The 18821-nt window shown below is 45.3% G+C and overlaps 2 protein-coding genes and 1 pseudogene across 2 annotated transcripts in view; 1 reads left to right on the top strand and 2 right to left on the bottom strand.

The window, feature by feature from the left end:
- LOC129687580 (60S ribosomal protein L4-like) lies at positions 1-1297 on the bottom strand (annotated as a pseudogene).
- A 6698-nt stretch (positions 1298-7995) lies between these two features.
- Positions 7996-12586, bottom strand: LOC129687712 (T-cell surface glycoprotein CD3 delta chain). The gene is made up of 5 exons (XM_055622264.1): positions 12493-12586; positions 9223-9441; positions 8667-8798; positions 8321-8364; positions 7996-8123 (listed from the first exon to the last, which is right to left on the bottom strand). Exons 1-5 carry the CDS (start codon positions 12542-12544, stop codon positions 8058-8060), a joined length of 513 nt encoding a protein of 170 aa, XP_055478239.1. The 5' UTR covers positions 12545-12586; the 3' UTR covers positions 7996-8057.
- A 1483-nt stretch (positions 12587-14069) lies between these two features.
- Positions 14070-18821, top strand: part of LOC129687684 (T-cell surface glycoprotein CD3 gamma chain) — a 9555-nt gene continuing 4803 nt past the window's right edge. Inside the window, exons 1-2 of the mRNA XM_055622214.1 lie at positions 14070-14121; positions 17987-18010. Of these exons, the coding sequence (XP_055478189.1) occupies positions 14070-14121; positions 17987-18010 (76 nt within the window). The remainder of the gene's footprint in view (positions 14122-17986; positions 18011-18821) is intronic.

Here is an 18821-nt window from a genome sequence, read left to right as displayed (position 1 = left end):
TCAAACAGACCTGTCTCTATTTGTTCTATGGAATGATTCAAATTTTAATAGTTTATGCAGCAGGCTTTTCTCTTCTGAAGTTAGTTTCTTCTCAGCTGCCGGCTCCTTGACTGGGGCAGCCTTCTTTCGTGCAGGCTTCTTCAGCTTCTTGAAGTCCACAGGCTTCTTTTCTTTCTTGCCCGCAACCCCCTTCTCTGCCACAGCCTTCTCAGACGTGGCTTCCAGTGCTGTTGCTGCTGCTGCTGCATCCAGTTTTTTCACTGGAGTTTGTGATTTCTAGCCTGGCGACGAACAGTATTCCTGCACATAGTCTTTGCGTAAGGGTTAAGCTTCAACATGATTCTCAGGTTCTTCAGTGGATTCTTCTTCAAGACTCTAGGCTGAATCTTCTTGCGTGGTGCTCGGAGAGCTCTTTGGATTTCTGTGCTTTTCGAGATCCTGCTAAGGTCTGTGTTCATCACCTTGTGCATGGGAAGGTTGTGGTTATTCTTGAGGGAAGCCACCACAACTTGTCTAACCTCTGGAAAGCGCTTTCAGTCCAAATGTAGGAACGTCCCACAATGCCCACCAGGAGCGAGTTTCAAAATGTTCAACGTGCTTACAGTAAGCAGAGAAGCAGAGGAATACCAGAGATGTTTCTGAAGGCCCTGATAATACCATTGTCTTCGTTATAGCTGAGGCAGGATCTCCTGCACTGGATGCGCCGTTGGTTTCTCGTTTTGCCCTTGCCAGCTCTCTTTCTCTGAGAGCTATAGACCTTTTTGATATCATTCCAAGCTTTAAGTTTCTTAAGCAGATGAACAGCCTCCTTAGTCTTCTTGTAACCTACAACCTTATCTTCAGCCACCAAAGGCAGCTCAGGAACTTCCTCAATTCAATGACCTTAGACATTACCAAAGCTGGTAAGGCTGAGGCAGCCAGAACAGATGGCTTATAGCTTTTGGGTTGTGTTCACTCTGCGGTGGCAACGATGCCAGGTTTTGGCTGACGAAAACATGCAGCTCCCATGACACGTATTTCCAAAGGCACCCTGGCCAGAACAGTGGGTCCCACCACCTCAAACTCTGGGAATTCAAGCCACAGCTCTGCCAGTACCCCAAGACTCAGCACTGGTCTGGCGACCTGCCAATTCACTGACAGCACGGGGCTGTCTGTTGTTTTTCCTCAAGTTGGTGTGAACAAAGTTCTCAATATCCGGCCGAATGGGGGCTTTGAACACAGCTGGCAATTTGACATTCTTGCCAGATGACTCCCCCTTTTCAGAGTACACCGATATGAGGGGATGGGCACAAGTCATGATGGGTACACCGATATGAGGGGATGGGCACAAGTCATGATGGGGAGAGGAGAAGCCCACCATCCTTTCAACCCGGCTGCTCCCACCCCTATCTGTCTTTTTCAGAAGACCTAGGAACTCTAGAAAAAGCAAGCTCTGATTTGTATAGACGAAATGAGCTAACAAGGTAGCTGCAGTCTTGGGGAAGGAGCTGGTTGCCTGCTGCTGCCAAAATGACAAAGCTACAGTTAGCCATTAACACTATCAGAGATCAGAGAAGGATAAATTATAACTCTCCATGACCCCTCCATGTCTTTAAAACCAATACACCTACGTGTCTCTTACATTACAAGGTTCAGCTGCCAGCAGGAGTTACATTCTTGTATACAGAACACATGGAGGTGCAGCTTTAATACCTTACTAAGCAAGTATTGTTTTAAAATCCTATCTTTTATAAGAAGCCATGTTTCTATTACTTTATTTTTAGGACAAGAATTAGCATACAAAAAAATCCATCCTAACCCCAAATATCTATTGATGCCTCCCTGGTTGATTTATAAAAGTGGTCACCTTTCATTAAGATGGTGGTGAAGTCACATGTCCTTCACCCTCTCCAACTGTAGCGAATTGTGGCTGCCAGACATGTGGCTACCCATCCTAATGGAAGACAGCAGTTAAGATGGCAGTAAGCTACATGTTGCTTATACCCAACATGTCATCATACAGCATGGTTATCCTTTAAGATTGCCTATGGATACATTTTTAACTATCAAGTCCCTGTGTTATGAGTTTTAAGTTAACTTTTTGTTATAGATTTTTAACTGTACCCAATAAACTTACAAATATTGAGGTACAGAAAGTTCACATGATAGTCTTACTGATCTTGACATAAGCTTTGAATCCTAGCAAAAAGTTTTAGTCTAATTTTGGGCTGTTCTGCTTTGTTCTCTTTTTTCTAGCATCACAAAATCAGGTAGCTTACCTGACATAGGACAGAGAGGAAATGTAAATAACCGTGCTTGGGTCTCAAGAAAGGCAAGCCATAACCCAACTCTAGATCCAGCTTTTCAATAAAATAGAGCAGCATAAAAAAATTTAATATTATCTACACCCAAAGGTACTTGAATCCCTGATAAACTGTATAGAAGGGATCTCTTGTACATTGTATGAATACAACACCTGTCAATAAAAAAACCTGTGGCCTACAGCTAAGGCAGGAAATAGATAGGATATCTGGGAGGCAGAAGGGATTCTGGGATAAAGCCAAGTTTGTGAGATTCATATGGCAAGATGTGAAGAGAATAGACACATGGTACCTGAGCCCAGATAACCAGCCAAGCAGCAGAATGTAAATTAATATAAATGGGCTAGTTTAAGTTATGAGCTAGTCGGAGAAGAGCCTAGCTTTATGGCCTATTTTATTATTGAAAAATAATAATTGAATCTCATGAGTCATTATTTCCAGGGAGCTTTGGGTAGGGAGGAAAAACCTACAAAACTGAATCCCATGACAAGAAGGCTCAGAAATAAGAAATTCTGAGTGCTGTCCATTGAGGCAGCCATAGCAGCAGCAGAGGCTGGTGGCTGGCGGTAGCAGAGACAAATAAACAACAAAAAACTAATACACACAGAAAGTACAAAAACAAAGACAGTGGAAATGAAACTAATAAACACAAAAACAGAAAGTTCATGCGCTCAAAGGGGACAAATCAGAAACTAAACATTTGGTGGCTACCATCATTCATACATTCGACTGAGCCTGATCCATTTCTGTGTTGGCTCCCATGTTTACAACAGAATTTATTAAAAGACAAAATAGACATGACACAAAACCAGATCAAGAACCCCAGGTTGGCAGGTGTGACGTCTCACTTTTGCCCTGGACAAAAGAGTATTTGGGTCCCACAGAAAGAACCCCTCCTCCTCCCAGGTCAGATCCAGACAGAACCAGATGTCACAGAAAATTAATTTGATTCACCAGGGAGGCCTCCATAGACTCTTGCTGCTTTTCTCAGCACTGTAGTCCACTTTAATAGACCAGGAAACTGATAATTCAAGCCTTGGAACATCTCAAGGTAGACACTTCCTGAGGTGGCCTTTCAGCCCAAGAGTCCCAGAGTAAGGGTCAGGCTTTAGAACTTGGATGAGTGATTTGATCTCACTGAGGCCTCCAGAAAATGTTAATCCTACCAGGTGAGAATAAAATTATCATTACCACAATGTTTGAGCCAAATCTGAAGCAAGCTGTATTAAATACTGGCCAGGTCCATGGATAGTGGCCAGGTCCATACCCAAGATTCCCAGAGTTAATCCCAAACTACATTAGTAGGAACTTAAAAAGACAAAACCCACAAGGCTACTGCACACACTCATACAATCAGGGACGAGTATACATCCTGATGTACTTCCTGCCTGCATACCTCCCGCCTGTGTGTGATCAAGCATGTCCTAAGCAGTTGGAGCAGCCAAGCTTGTTTACGGAAGCAAAAACTCTTGCCTTGTTATCGTACATGAACTACAGCCCTCAGCACTCCAGGAAGCAATCTGTCCTTGGGTAATTGGGGCTCACAGGTTAACACAGTAATTTAAATTTAAAACATAACGTCAAGCCTCACATGACCTCCACATGTGCACCATGAAGTGTGTGCTCAGGTGTCCATGCACGGGCGCGCGCGCATGCGCACACACATACACACACACACACACACACACACACACACACAGTTTTTAAAAACAAAAAGGGAGTGGAGGAGCTGGAGAGATGGCTCAGCAGGTAAGACTACTTACTGTTCTGTATCTGAATCCTATCCCAGCATCCATACGAGGCCACTCACAACTGCCTGTAATTTGCTCCAGAGGACTGAAATTCTCTTTTGCCTCCTTTAGCACCTACATAAAAACCCACATAAAAACACAAATTTAAAAAATCTTTAAAAAAAAGTAACAGAGAAATCATTTATCCCAAGCCAAATATGAGTGCCATACCCTTGAACTCTGATCTAGGTTGTCCTACATGTCATGTTCCACTACAGAAACTGTGCAGGTGGCTGTGTCCCTGCATCAGAGCAGGACATCAGTGTCTTCCTTTCCTACCTGCTCTCTAACTACCTTAAGACGGGATGGCTAGACAGCTCTTGGGATCCACCTGTCTCTGCCATAGCCACTCTTAGCTTTCCAAATGGGTAGTGGGGATTTGAACTCAGGTTCTCATGCTCACAGAGCAAGCACTCTTATCTGCCAAGCCATCTCCCCAGCCCCATGGCAGTTATTGTTATTTCTCTGTGGTCATAAAACAAAATAAACTCCTAAGTGAATGCATTTATCAAATGTGTTGCTGGGAACAACAGATAGGCAAGTTGCAACAAAGGAAACTCTGGATTTCAGATCCAGTCTGATGATGGTCTCAGTGCTGAGGTTGGTAGAAGCTACTAGGCCATTGATGGCCCAAGATAACTGTGGCCCTAGCTCTGCAACATTCAAACTCTCCACAACCACGGAGCTCTAGTCAGTCTGTAGAATCTTCAGCACAGATGCAGCTTTTTCAGAGAACATCAGTTCATAAGGTTATCAGGCCGTAGATTAAGTGGGATTCAGAGGACAGGAGGAATGCCCCTCACCTTACAGGAGGACCAGAGGATCACAGTAGGAACAAGATGTAGGGGAGACAGAATGGAAAGGAGAATGTAGGCTAAAGGAAAGATGACAGTGAGTAAGAAGAATTGAATTTGCCCTCCTGCTAGAGACAGATTACAACAGTAAGGCATAAGAAGCTGGGCAATAGTATGTCCTGAGATTGAAAACAAAGTGAACCCTAAGAAAGAGCCTCCCTGCTGTGACACAGGGAGGGAGAACCAAGGCAGAGCCCAGAGACCTCCGTGAAGTAAGAGGCAGAGTAAGGGAGCAAGGCTTGAAATGTTTTAGAACACAGGCATCTAAAGATCTGAAGAGGAGCCCCTCCCGTCTTCAGGTGAAGACTGAGCAGCACACTCAAAACACAGAAAGAGTGCCTGAAAGGATAGGGAAGAAGCTTTCCAGACATCAGGGCTGGAAATAGTTGCTCCAACTTCATAATAGAAGGCACTGGAAAGAGATGAAGGTTCCATGGCAGAAGAGACAAGAGCCTGCTCAGAAGCCACTTAAGTAAAGACACCAATCCCATCTGGGAAGCATCTGTCCTCAGAATCTAGTCTTTTTCCAGAGGCTCCACCTGCTAATACCATCAAGAGATGAACTGGGGGAGAACAAAAGGTGAACTAAGGCTCAGTAAGACAATACACTCCAGCAATCTCAGTACTTGGGAGGGAGAGACAGGAAGATTGCTGCAAGTTTAAAGGCAGCCTAGACCACGTGGCAAGTTCCAAACCAGCCAGGGCTATATTTAAAGACAGCTTGTCTCCGAAAAAAAATAAAAATAAAAATACATTAATTGGAGAGGCACAAATGTACACGTCCATAACAGTGGACAGCCTTAAGGTCAATAAATTTTCCAGCCTTGATTAAACTAACACATCCCTTGAATAACATAATATAATAAGGAGAATATTTCAGGGTTTCTTACTTTTTTTTTTTTTTCTACTCAAGGTGCCTTTTTGCTTAAGAAATTTTCACATGACCCTGAGTAAATAGGTATATAAAATAGGTACACAAATCAAATATTTACTGACAATAAATTATAAACTTTTTATTTTAAAACAGTTCTTGGAGTCAGCAGGATGGCTCAGCTTGTAAAGGCGTATACTGCCATTTCCAAAGACAGAACCCACATGATAAAAGGAAAAAAAAATCAGCCTCTAAAGTTGTGCTCTGACCTGTGTGTGTGTGTGATGTGCAAATATTTTTTAATTATAAAAGTTAAAACAATTCCATGGTGTAGTATGTGTGTGTGCATGTGTGTGTGTGTGTGTGTGTGTGTGTGTGTGTGTGTGTGTGTGTTGCCATTCATTAGAGGTGAAAGATGAGGGGCTAGAGAGCTGGGTCAGTGATTAAGAACTTACTGTTCTTACAGAAGTGCTGAGTTTGGTTCCCAGCATCCTCTCCAAGCAAATCACAAGCCCCTACAACTCCAGCTCTGGGAGATCTGACACTCTATTCTGGCCTCTGCTGGTACACTCACAGACACACATAATTAAAAATAAAGATACATCTTTATGTTAAGATGAAAGGTGAATATAATTGTTTATATGTGAAAAAAAGAGCTAAATCTTGAGCCAGGTGGTAGTGGAGCATTTCTTTAACCCCAGAAGAGAGTAAAGATTGGGAGGCAGAGGCAGGCGGATCTCTGTGAGTTCAAGGCCAGCCTGGGCAACAGAGCAAGTTCCAGGGCTACATAATGAGACTTGTCTCAGAAAAACAAAAACAACTAAACCTTTGCTGAATATTTTAAATCAAACAATAGATAGCATCGTCAATGTTTTTTTAGAGTTGATCAATATTTTTTATTTTTTAGGGTTGGGAAAGTAACTCAGTTGATAGACTGCTTGCCTACTGTGCTTGAGGTCCTGTGTTTCATCCGCAATGTTGTGATGTTACAGTGCCTGTAATCTCAACACTGTAAAAGCGAAAGCTGCAGGTCATCCTTAGCTACCTAATATGTTTGAGGCTACCCTGGGCTACCTAAATCTCAGTCTCTAATTTTTTAAAATTGTATTATTGTCAATGCTGAGAATATTGCTTTACATAAATACGTACTACAAAATAGCAAATATGCTTAGGGTCATTTCAAAATTTGTTGGAAATTCCATCCTGATCTCAAGCCAAAATGCATTTAACTTTTGTTTTTGAAACTCAGCCAGCAACTCAAAGTAATTTGAAAGTCAAGCATCCTAACACAGTACCAAGATGTGCTAATTTAATATTTATATGCTGAGGGGTGATGGCGGGAAAATGGTAGAAGTCTTTGTTTTCACATGAAACCATTGTGTTTCTACAGATGCAGGAAACTCTACTTGCACACGAGCCTGGAGAGCACGTGCAGTTCAGAGCACAGAGGAGTCTCAAGCCTGAGCCAAGGTGGTTTAGGCAATGTTTGTTAGTGTTGGGTGACCTGACGGTGGACAAGGGCCTAGAGCAAACGCTGTGTGTTCGGGACCAAAGCTGAAGGAATTTGCACAGTGCAAGACAGGCAAGCACTGCCAGAAACTGCTTCAATTCGTTATGTTCTTTATTTTGAATTAATTTCGGGAGCGGGGCTGGCAAGATAGCTCAGTGGGTAAAGGTGCTTGCTTTGCAAGCCTAGTGGCCTCAGTTCAATCCACATGGTGAAAAGAGAATTCTTAACAGCTCTCTCTCCCTCTTCCCCTCCTGCGCCCCAACCCCCCTCCCATTCCCACCCCCAGCCCCCCACAGAGTCCCAACACTCTTTGGTGCTCTACCACCCCCGTTCATGACGTCATGGAAACTTGCTTTGCGGCTCAGCTTCTAACGCGGAAGCCTACCCTCAGCTGTGGTAAGGCAGCAAAACCCAAAAGAGTTGTTATGATAGGGACTGGAACCAACCCGCGGCTGAAGGGGAGTCGCTGGGTTGATCCTCCCCACAGGAAACCCACAGGGTTAGAAACACCAGGCCAGGATGGACAGGAAGCTGCCGATCGTGCGGCTCCTCTGGGACTGAGGAAAGGAAACGCCGAAGGGAGAGCACAGGTGGGCAAGATCCCAGTCAAGCTAAAACTCCCAACCCATGCCTTTGAAAACACAGGAGCCTGCTGACTGAAAGAACACATCTTTATTGAGCACGGAGGGAGGGCACGGTTGATAGGACACTCTGCGGAGCTCATTCTCAAGATCATTTGTGCCGGGACCAATTCCCTCCAAGACGGCTGTACTGAGCATCATCGCGATCCCGAAGAGGCTGAGATGAGAAAGAAGCACGACCCGAGTCACCTCTGAACCCTTCTCAGCACCCATGCCTGACTTCGCCAGACATCCAGGGATGAGCCATCACCCCACCCCCACCCCAGGATTTGCCAGACATCTCACGACCCCTACTGTCAGGTCTCTTAGTCCTTACTCCTTTCTCCCATTCTTGTCTCCTCCCTTAGGGCTTACCTGATACAGCTGCTCATTCTTCAACAGGGCTTGAAAGTCAGCAGCTAGAAGCAAGAAAAGAGAGTCATTAGGCGCTGGAGAGTATGCGCTAAGAGACCTAAGAACATTGCAGGGGTATCGGGAACCGGTCACACCGGCCTTCACCCTCAGAAGTCTGCATGAGCACCACCGGCACACATGTTCTCCCAGCATCCTGCGGTATGAGTTCCTAAAACATCGTCAGAGAAACTCCCAGATGGAGCCAGCCCTACCACCATCCCCGTCTCTCAGCCAGTTCATGAATTCATTCACACACACACACACACACACACACACACACACACACACACACAGCCCTTCCACTAACCCCCAGAGAGCCTTCCAGTCTCATGTCCTTCAAAACAGTAGACTCCCAAAGCCAGGAACAGAGTGATGATGAGGTCAGTGACGATGATGCCAGCCAGAGTGGCTGACTTCAGCTCCACACAGTTCTGGCACACTGTTGGGAAGAGGAGGAAGAGAGTTTTCAAGGTCTCTGATCCTAGGAAGACCCTAGGCTCCCCATTCCAAGACTCACACGTCAGTGAGAAGGTCATGGCCTTCCTCCTTCCATCTCCACCCTTTTCCCGAGGAATTGCTGAAGAGAAATATGACATAACTTCAGCTTTGGGGGACTTTAGCTGAGAAGTGGACCAAGCCCCTCTCCAAGCCAGCAGTAACAAGCCAGCCCCTGCTGTTCTGTCTTACTTAGTCAAACTCTCTCCCATTCTGAAGCACTCCCTCACCAATCTGGTTCATACCACCACGAGCGCCTTTGGTTCGTTTAGAGAATAAATTGGTTGACCACACTCTGCTTTAAGCCTGAGTATTCTCATATGCGGAGGGCCCATGATTTCCTCCCTTTGGGTCCAGGAGGCACATACTTCGGTAATGGACTTGTATGGTAGACACCGTATTCTTCAGGTCATCTGTCCCATTACACGTATACACTCCTCGTGGGTCCAGGATGCCTTTTCCCAATTTCAGTGTTTTATTTTTTGCAAACCGTTCTTCCACTGTTCCCTCTAGAAGTACAATGCTGGTATTGCAAGTAAGAAATACTTGGTCTTCGTGTTCAGTCACTGTTATCTTGAAAGGGCTCCCTAAGAGGGAAAATACCATTGTCAGAGGCAGCTCTCTGGTATGTAGCCGACCCATCATTCTGCCGAAGCGCATGCTTATGGAGCCCTTGTCTAGTAAGGGTTATGATTCCTAGTGAAGGAGGCAGAAGCCACCTGAGGGGGACTTCACGTTCTCTAGGAACTGCTGGGCCGTGAAGGCCATGAGGCTGTAGTCCAAGCAGAAAACGGATTGTTCAAATTAGCTTTAATTGTCAGTTCAACTCACCCTAGTGTCAGCTGAGAAAAGAGTCTCTAAATGAAGAATCGCCTGCTTCAGATTGCCCTGCGGGCTTGTCCACAAGGGATTGCCTTGATTGCCTTAACTGAGTCAGGAGAGCCCAGACAACTGTGGATGACACCATTCCCTGGTCAGGCAGGCCTGAGCTGTATAAGAAAGCTAGCTAGATAAGCATCAGCAAGCAAAGGAACGGGAAAGAGCATTCTCCCATGGTTTCCCTGCACTCCTGCCTGAATTTCTGTCCTGACTTCCCTTAATGACAGACTGACCTGGAAGTGTAAGCTTAAAAAAAAATTCTTTTCTACCTTAAGTTGCTCTTGATCAAAGTATTTTATTACAACAACAGAATTCGAACTAGGCCACAGATCCTGAGAAATTTGGAGGAAAAAGGGAAAACTATGAAACTTGGTCGATCCAAGAACCTTTCTGAAAATGAGTCAGACCCCCCATTAGACTCCTGGGGTTCCCCAAGAGCCCTGAGAAGGCAGAGGGATGTTAGCCTGGCAATTGCACCTTTTATACTAAAGGTGTCCAGTGTCTCTTCCTAGCCCATAACTCTCTCACCTCCACTTCTCATCCCTTCCTTCTCCGTTGCCTCTGCCCTGCTATCTGCCAGGGTACTGAGAGGCTCACTAGGAAGGCCTTTGCCAGGGCCAGTGGCCTCTGGGGCAGAGAGAAACTGCAATAAATCAGCAGCCCAAATGATCCAGGTTTCCCCAGGGCAAACCCCATGTAAGAAGATTAGCTGGGAACATAGCTCAAAGGGAGAGGCATGTGCAATGGCCTAGATTCTATTTCCAGTACTGTGTGTGCGTGTGTGTACGCATGTATACGCAGTCTATATATTGACACAACGACTTGCATCTGTAATCCCAGCCCTTAAAAGGCTGAGACAAGAGACTGCCCGAGACCGCAAGGCCAACCTGGGCTACCTAATAAGTTCCAAGACAGCCCTGGGCTATACAGAGTGACTGAGACTCCATCTCAAAAACAAAAAACAAAAACAAAACAAAAAAAAACGTAGTTTGGCAGTTCTGTCAGCGGCAGCTGGGGTAGAGGCACAGACACTATCGCCTGCAGCAGCCTGATGAGTTTCTTCAACCTTTGAGGAACACAACTCAAGTAAAACCACAGAAAACTTTAGGATGACCAGCAATGAAGCAAATTGGAGTTTATCTTAATATAGTTTATTTATGTTAATATGGGGACACCTCAATATAGATTTTAAGCATGGATGTTAAGGGGAAGCGGCACTCCAGAATGGCTGCCCAGAGAGAGACGCACCATTGTCTCTACAGCAGCTGTATATGCACAGTTTTGTTGTTGTTTTTTGTGGAGGGGGGAGGGTTGAAGTTCTTACCCACAGAGTTTCTAAGAAACGTAAAGGAATTCACAGAGTGGTTGGTATAGGCATCTGACAGGATTACAATTGAGCCAGTAAATGTTTAGATTTGGGGATGCCGGGAGGCAGGAGATCATCACTGTAAACAAAGTAAGTAGTCTTATTTGTGAGGGTTCTAGAACATGTTCTAGAGAGAAATGAGCCCCCTCCCCCCAAAGTCATATACACTCAGGCACTAAGCCTGGCTTGTTGCTATTTTATTGTAAAATAGCCGTATAGGAAAAGTGTAGTATGTGGTCAACTTTGACAGAAAATGCTAATTGTGCCAAAATCCTCAAACCTCAGCTAGTGAGAGACTTCAGCTAGTTTCTAGGGTAAAAGGTTCCTGTCCTTCCTGTGTCCCTATAATTTTCCCTGTCTTTTTAGCTTGCCTCAGTACCATGGAGAAAGGGCCACAAACAAACAAAAAACAATCAGATCTGTTCCTGAGGCTCCATATAGGTCAGGTGTTGTCAGGGAGGGAGGTGTTTCAGGCACTGCCATGTCTACCGCCAGCCTCCGCAGAGATGGAGTCTGTGTTCACTAAGCTTCGTACTTAGTCACCAATGTGAACACAAGAGTATCCTCTAGAAAACCCCAAAATGGCTGCTCCTGCCTCTGAAGCAGGAGTATAGATGAGCACGCTAGAGAAGACAGGTGCATACAGTTCTCCTCCTCCCACAGCCCTATCTTCTTTAGAGTTATTTCCACTAGAAATCTCCAGCAGCCGGGACGGCTCTTAGAGTGACCAGTTGACCCAGTTTTCCTGGCACTGCTGAGTTTCTGAGATGTAAGCTTTTCAGGGTTATTTTGGAGTTGGTTTGGTCTGTTTTTTTTTGTTTTGTTTTGTTTTTGTTTTTTTGGTTTTTGTTTGTTTGTTTGTTTGTTCGTTTGTTTTTTCACTTCTAGAGATCTGCTACCCCTGTGCTATAAACCCAGCCCACTTTTCTGTTTTGAAAGTGAACAAACTGGAAAGAGTTGGCACTTACTAACTTTAATATAATATACTCTCTGTCTGTCCTTCCTCACTCAGCTGAAGCCAACTTTTCTCTTAAAGATTGCTCCTGAATTCTGAGCTGTGGCTCTGGGTAGACACATAACCAAGAATCCTACTCCAAGAGGACATTTGCCTTAGAAAGTGCAATAGGTATAACTTCTTCCATTTCTAGTCTCAGGCCTAGGCTTACACAAGATGGAACCACTTCCTACAGATGTCTGGTCCAACGCCTTTGGACCAATGTGAGCTTTGACTGAAGTAGATCAAAGCCAAATGCTTCCTATACCCCAGCTCTGCCCTTTTACTCTCCCTGATAAAATGAAGCCAGCATTGAGGTGCACTTCCCAGTTGACCTGCTTCCAGTGACAGTGTCCTTCCCCGGCCCCTTCTCCACACATCAGAAGATGCCTCACTCACCTTGAGGGAGAACTGCCAGTAGCAGAACAGCCAGGAGCCCGCTATGCTCCATCTCTCAGAGGAGTTTCATCCAACGAATACAGACAACCACAGACTGATCAGCCAGGGTGAGCACTACTCTCCGCCAAAGGACTCATGGGTATTTAGTAAAAGGAAGAGTGGGGGAGGAACTGGAAGAGATCTTCCTCTCTGCCTTCTGCCTTTGATGATAGAAGGATGTCAAAGCAAGAGTAGGTTAGGGGTGGAGTAAGACGGAAACAGGTGCAAATTGCTCTTTCTGGAGCAGAGAGTTTGGGATGAGGCAGAGGCAGAGCACAGAATATGAGGGAAATTCATTCTGATTTCCAGGAGGTGTAAGGAGATTTAGAATAGCCTTTCCTGAATCAGTGGTAATAAGTGAGGAAAACGCTGGGCTTCCTGTTGACAACACAACTACGCTTACTCACAAACAAGAAAGAGCCACCTCTTCAAATCCACGGAGAGAAGCTATGAGCCCCATTGTACAAGCCATATTAGCCTTTCCCCCAGTTTCTGGCCAGTCTCAGGACCCTTCACAGGGCAGTCTGGGACACATCAAGCTGCTTCTAGCCAGTGGGAAGATGGACTTTAGGACCCCTCAGCCATACAACTGCATCCTAGATCTAGCACGTAGTACCCATGGCGCCAGGCATGGAATATTTCAGAGCTTGTCTCCTTCACTGTCCTTTGCTGTAAGGATTTGGGGAGCAGTGTCTGCATGGTGCAAGCCTTCTCAGAATGAGACTCTTCTTAACAATATAATCCAGTCACTTGTAGAACTGAGCCTCTCCAGGAGACAATAGACTTTTTCTATCACAGGCTGTGGGGATCTGAAACTTTCCACACTGACACAGTCAGAAGCTCACCAGCCTAGAGACAAAACTGTGTTTGATGCCGGGTGTCACATAGGAGGACTGTGAATTTCTGTTATGCACTGGCTGGCTGAAGGAGACAGAGGTCTGAGACCCTGGAAATAGCCCAGGGTATTGCACCAAAAAATAAGCTAGCTGCCCTGTCGGGATGGGCACACTTATTCTCTTCCAGGTGGATATCACTTCGATGGTCTCAAAAGAAAAGTGACAAAATCCCTTAATGAAGGTCTACCCTAAGATGCTTTTCCTTTTGGAACTCCAGCCCCACAAACCTAAATCCATGAATTCTGGGGTCAAGTGAGAAACAAGTCCAGTCCTAGCAAGAACCACAGGCAGGGGACATTCATCATTGTCCTGAAGGAAAAGGCCCAGGGCAGTCTTCAACCCATTGTGCAAAAAGGTTCTAGGGGTGAGGAGTTCTCAAATGGGGATCTAGGGCCTTCACTCTCACTCCCTGCCACCTGCCACCCTGCAAGCCTAAAAAAAACAAACAGAGGTATGCTCGTCCCTGCTGGGGCCCTTGCATCCCACACTTTACCCCGGGTGGGGGCCCCAGGTTTTGCCTCTGCCCAGAGTCCCAGCTCAAAGGATGCTGGGCGGAGCCAGGCTAGCTGCTGCACAGGCTGGCTGGTTGGCTGGCTGCTAAGGGACGCTCTACACTCCTGCTGGAGAAGGAGAGAAGCTGACATGGAGCAGAAGGGTCTGACTGGCCTCATCCTGGTGATCTTTCTTCTTCAAGGTAAGAGTTTACACGAGTGTCTGCCTGACAGCATGGGGAAGGCTCAGGAGAAGAGGCTGGAACGGGGGGTGGGGGTGGGGGGAGCAGAGTTATTGGAATCCTAATTAGCCTTGAGCCAGCTTCATCTGTCATTTTAGAATTCAAAGAAAGAGAGGCAAAAACGAAGCCTCCAGCTGTTCTCTGCTGGAAAGAAGCATGGGGACCAGAGGGCTAAACTCACTAAAGAGAGGCTTGTGGTGCCGCCATCTTAGGTGAGAATATAGTTGAAAGAAGCTGGTGCGGCTGGGGTAATGGCTCCGTCAGTAAGGTGTTTGTTTACCATGCAAGAGTTCAGTCCCTAGACCCCCTGCTCCCCCTGCTGAAAACAGGTGTGGTAGCACACTCTTGTCATCACTGTGCTCAGAAGGCAGAGGCAGATGGGCTTTCTTGTAGGCTAGATAGACTCAGCAAATCACCACATTCAGGTCAATTAGACACACACCACACCACGCCACGCCACGCCACGCCACGCCACGCCACACCACATCACACACACAGCCCAGTTAAGGAAATTGGGAGGAAAAGTTCTATACAGTGGACCTACGAAACATTTGTCTACGAAGCCGTTTAACTGGTCAACGAGCATGGTGAGATCCAGATACGTAAGACTCCAGAGAGTGAAAAGATGAACAAAAACCTTCTCAAGGAGCTCAGAGTGTCCTTGGAGAGATCGGTTGCAGTGCTGACACACTGAGTACAAGGGGCAGCATGGGATGCCTGTTTGAAACATCCAACAGGAAGTAGGCAAGTTAGGCTGACACCTGGGTACCCTGGGAGAAGCCAAAGTCATGAAAATGATTTTATTTACTTGTTTGTTTTGTGTTTGAGGATGAGGATATATATGCAGGTGGTGGTGTGTGTGTGGAGGACAGAGGACGACCTGAAGGAACTGGTTTTCTCCTTCCACTATGTGGGGCCTAGAATCAAACTCAGGTCACCAAGCTTGGCAAAAGGTGCATTTACCTGCAGATCCGTCACAATGTCCCTCCTTCTTCTCCTTTTTAACAGGGTCTTACTGTGTAGCCTGGGCCTCAGGAGTGCTGGTGTTATAGGCATAAGACACCACACCCAGATAAAGGCCTGAAAAATTTTGAAACTATTTTTGTGATGCGTCAGGAACAAAAAAAAAAAAAAAAAAAAAAAAAAGCTGAGGAAAGAGTTGTAGAAACCAAGAGCATGAAATGTTTGCTGGGTATAGCAACACCTAAACTCTGAACTCTGGAGGTAGTGGCAGGAAGATCAGGAGTTTCAGGGCAACCTGGTCTGTATAGCAAATTCTAGGTCGGCCTAGACTATATGAAACCCTGCCTCAAAACAACAACAAAAAGCAGGTGTTGAACATAATCCACCAATATGAAAATATATTTAAATTTTAACTTGTGGAATTTGTTAAAATGAAGATCATGGCTGATTATACCAATTTCATTAGAGTGATGGCAGTGAATGCCAGATGGGGGTGGAGGTGGGAGGGATAAAGAGTGGCTGAGAGGAATTTAAATGAGAGGCAGAAGAGATGGAATAAAAGAGAAATAGAGTATAAGAACTAGCTAATGGGTGAACATGTTTTTGTTTTGTTTTGTTTTGTTTTTTCGCTAAAGGAGATGGTGATCCATAGAACAGAGGTCTAGAGCAGATGCTGGAAAGAGAACTGAAGGCAGAGGCGAGGGTACACAGAGGAAGGCAACATTACCAAGTGAGAGCAACAGAAAGCAGGTGCAGGGGCTCTCACCAAGGGCAGGCCTTCCTATAACCACATAGGAAACGGAAGGTCGGGACCACAACAGCACTGCTGCTCTCAAAGCAAGGAGGGGAGGCAGTGCCACTGCAGAAAATGCGTGGGTGACAGCAGGGGTAGGAGGGCTTGAACAAGATGTCGAGAGTGGAGAAGCCTTTCTGAGAGAAAATGGAGAAAGCTAGACAACACAGCCAGAGGCTAATACTGAAAGCCAGAGGGAGGCTTCTGGAAACAGTACTAAGTTGAGCAGCAAAACAGCTGAGCCCTGAGTCCCACTCAGCCACCAATAAGTTGTAAACCCTTGAACACCACTGCCCCCTGAACTCAGTTCTCACACCAGTCAAGGATGACCAAATGTCATTCCCTCCACTTTTTTTTTTTTTTGGGGGGGGGAGAGAATCAATTATTTCTCTTTTTCTCTCTCTTTCTCTCTCTTTCTCTCTCTCTCTCTCTCTCTCATTTTTTGAGACAGGGTATCATTATGTATCCTGGATGTCCTAGAAATCAATATGTAGACCAGGCTGGCCATGAACTTTCAGAGATCTGGGTGCCTTGCCTTCCAAGTGTTGAGAGATTAGAAGTGTGCACCACCATGCTCAGCCTCTTTCTCTCTCTCTCTCTCTCTCTCTCTCTCTCTCTCTCTCTCATATTTTTATGAGTTTTATAAAATTCTTAAGTCAGTCAGTCACCTCAAGATCTCCCCCATGGACAGTCTACCTTCTGATGGTCCAGCCCTAGGATGTCTTCCTACTTGTAGTAAGGCCCATACAACCATTGCACATGGGGAAGGGACAGACATATTGGAATTGCTCCTGTAATGCTCCACCCTCAGATGGCCCAGCCTCAGTTGCATACTTTGCTACCCAAAGCAAGAAGCATGAATTTGTTTCTCCTAAACCCTTTGATTTTATCAGGCCCATGTTTGAGCACCAATTTGTTGTGCTAACTTTTCCTGGAGAGACGTGAACATCTATCTACTTCCTGCAGGACACTGATGCAGATCAAAGTAATAATTCCACTGAAGTCCAGCTTAGTGAAAAGTGAGTTTTGTTGACTTTACAGAGAAAAAGGTGAGGGGTTAGTTGCAGGGATGTGAGTCTCCTCAAAAGAGCTACATCACTGTGAAGTCCCAACCCATCACAGAGAACAAACTTATAGAAGGTGCATTGTGGAGTCTTCTATTATCTTTCATATGCATTTGTGTAAGCACCAGGGTTAATAGAAACTTCAAAATTCTAATCCTGTAATCCAGTGGTTCTCAACCTGTGGATCACAACTCTTGTGGGGGTCAAACAACATTTTCACAGGGGTCACATATCAGATATCCTACATATCAGACATTTATGTTACGATTCATAACAGTAGCAAAATTGCAGTTATGAAGTAGCAACAAAAATAATTTTATGGTTAGGGGTCATCACAATGTAAGGAACTGTATCAAAGGGTCACAGCGTTAGGAAGGTTGAGAACCACTGATCTTGGTGGCAAAACTTGACCAGCCTCATTCCATATCTTCTCCTTGGCATAAAGTCAGAGTAGCCAAGAGTCCACTATGAACAACAAAGGTGTGTTCATTACTCATGAAATCCCAAAAGTTTGGAAACTCTACATAGAGGGCTGGAGAGATAGCTCCGTGGTGAAGAGCACACACCGCTCTTGTAGAGGACCACAGTTTTGTTCCCAGCACCTACACCAGGCAGCTCACAGTTTTCTATAACTCCAGCTCCAGGGGCTATGTCGCCTCTGGCCTCCACAAACAACTGAACTCTCATGCACACAAGAAATTGTTCTGATGTGCACACACACACACACACACACACACACACACACACACGCAGAGCTAACAATAAGGTAAATCATAGGGAGAAAGGAAGAAAGGAAAAAACTCCTGCCAGAAAGGTAAGACAAAAACCAGTCACAGTTAATCCAATTTGGTGATTTAGGCTACATCCAGGAAAGAGGCGGAGACACACCCATCGCCATGCACTAGCATCTCTCTTACTCTTGACCTCAGGTGACCATGCAAATACCTTGGCCTGTCAGAACAAGTTCATGCCGAACTGATCCTTTGTCTTTCTTCTTTTTTCCCAGGGATTGTGGCCCAGTCAAAACAAGGTAAGATAAGTGGTTTCTCTCTGTTCTCAAAATCTGAGGAACTTCACAGAAGTCTGGCCTCCTACAACAGTGGTTTCAGGGGCTGAGGAGCTGGCTCAGCAGTCAGGAGCATTTCTTGCTTTTCCAAAGGACCTAAGTTCAGTTTCTAGCACCCACATGGGATTGCTTACAGCTGCCTCCTATTCCAGCTCTAGGACATCCAACACCTTCTTCTGGCCTCTGTGAACACCTGCACATATGTGACATATACTCATACAAACACACTTACACGTTCATTTAAAAAAAACATCAATAGTCTCATAATTTAGAAAGGAAACAATTCTGAAAAGATGAGGTGGTAAGCGGTGAAGATCTGACATTTCCATTATCAACCAAATCAGTGTCCTGCTGGGACCCATTCTGAGTTTTCCTAGACCTAAGCAAGACTTATTTGGTTCTTGCAGTAGAAACAGGAATCTAGTAACTACTCATGTCTCAAAATATGACTGAACCAGCAGAATTAGCACCACCAAGGAGCATGGTGGTAACAGATCTTACCCCCTAGAAGTACTAAAGAAGGCCTGAAATTCTAGCATGAGCCACATATGACTTGTGTGCACATTAACAGCAGAAAAGCCAACAGTGGTGGCACATGCTTTTAGTGTCAGCACTGGAAGGCTGGATCTCTGTGAGTTTGAGGCTAGCCTAGTCTACAAAGTGAGTTCCAGGACAGAAATACACGGAGAAAACCCTGTCTCAAAAAAAAAAAAAGGAAAGAAAGAAAGAGAAAGAAAGAAAGAAAGAAAGAAAGAAAGAAAGAAAGAAAGAAAGA

The sequence above is a fragment of the Psammomys obesus genome, unplaced genomic scaffold, assembly GCF_907164565.1.
Source record: "Psammomys obesus unplaced genomic scaffold, mPsaObe1.curated_primary_1811, whole genome shotgun sequence".
NCBI lineage: Eukaryota > Metazoa > Chordata > Mammalia > Rodentia > Muridae > Psammomys > Psammomys obesus.
Note: the sequence above shows the minus strand (reverse complement) of the source record. Positions and strands in the feature narration are given on the sequence as shown.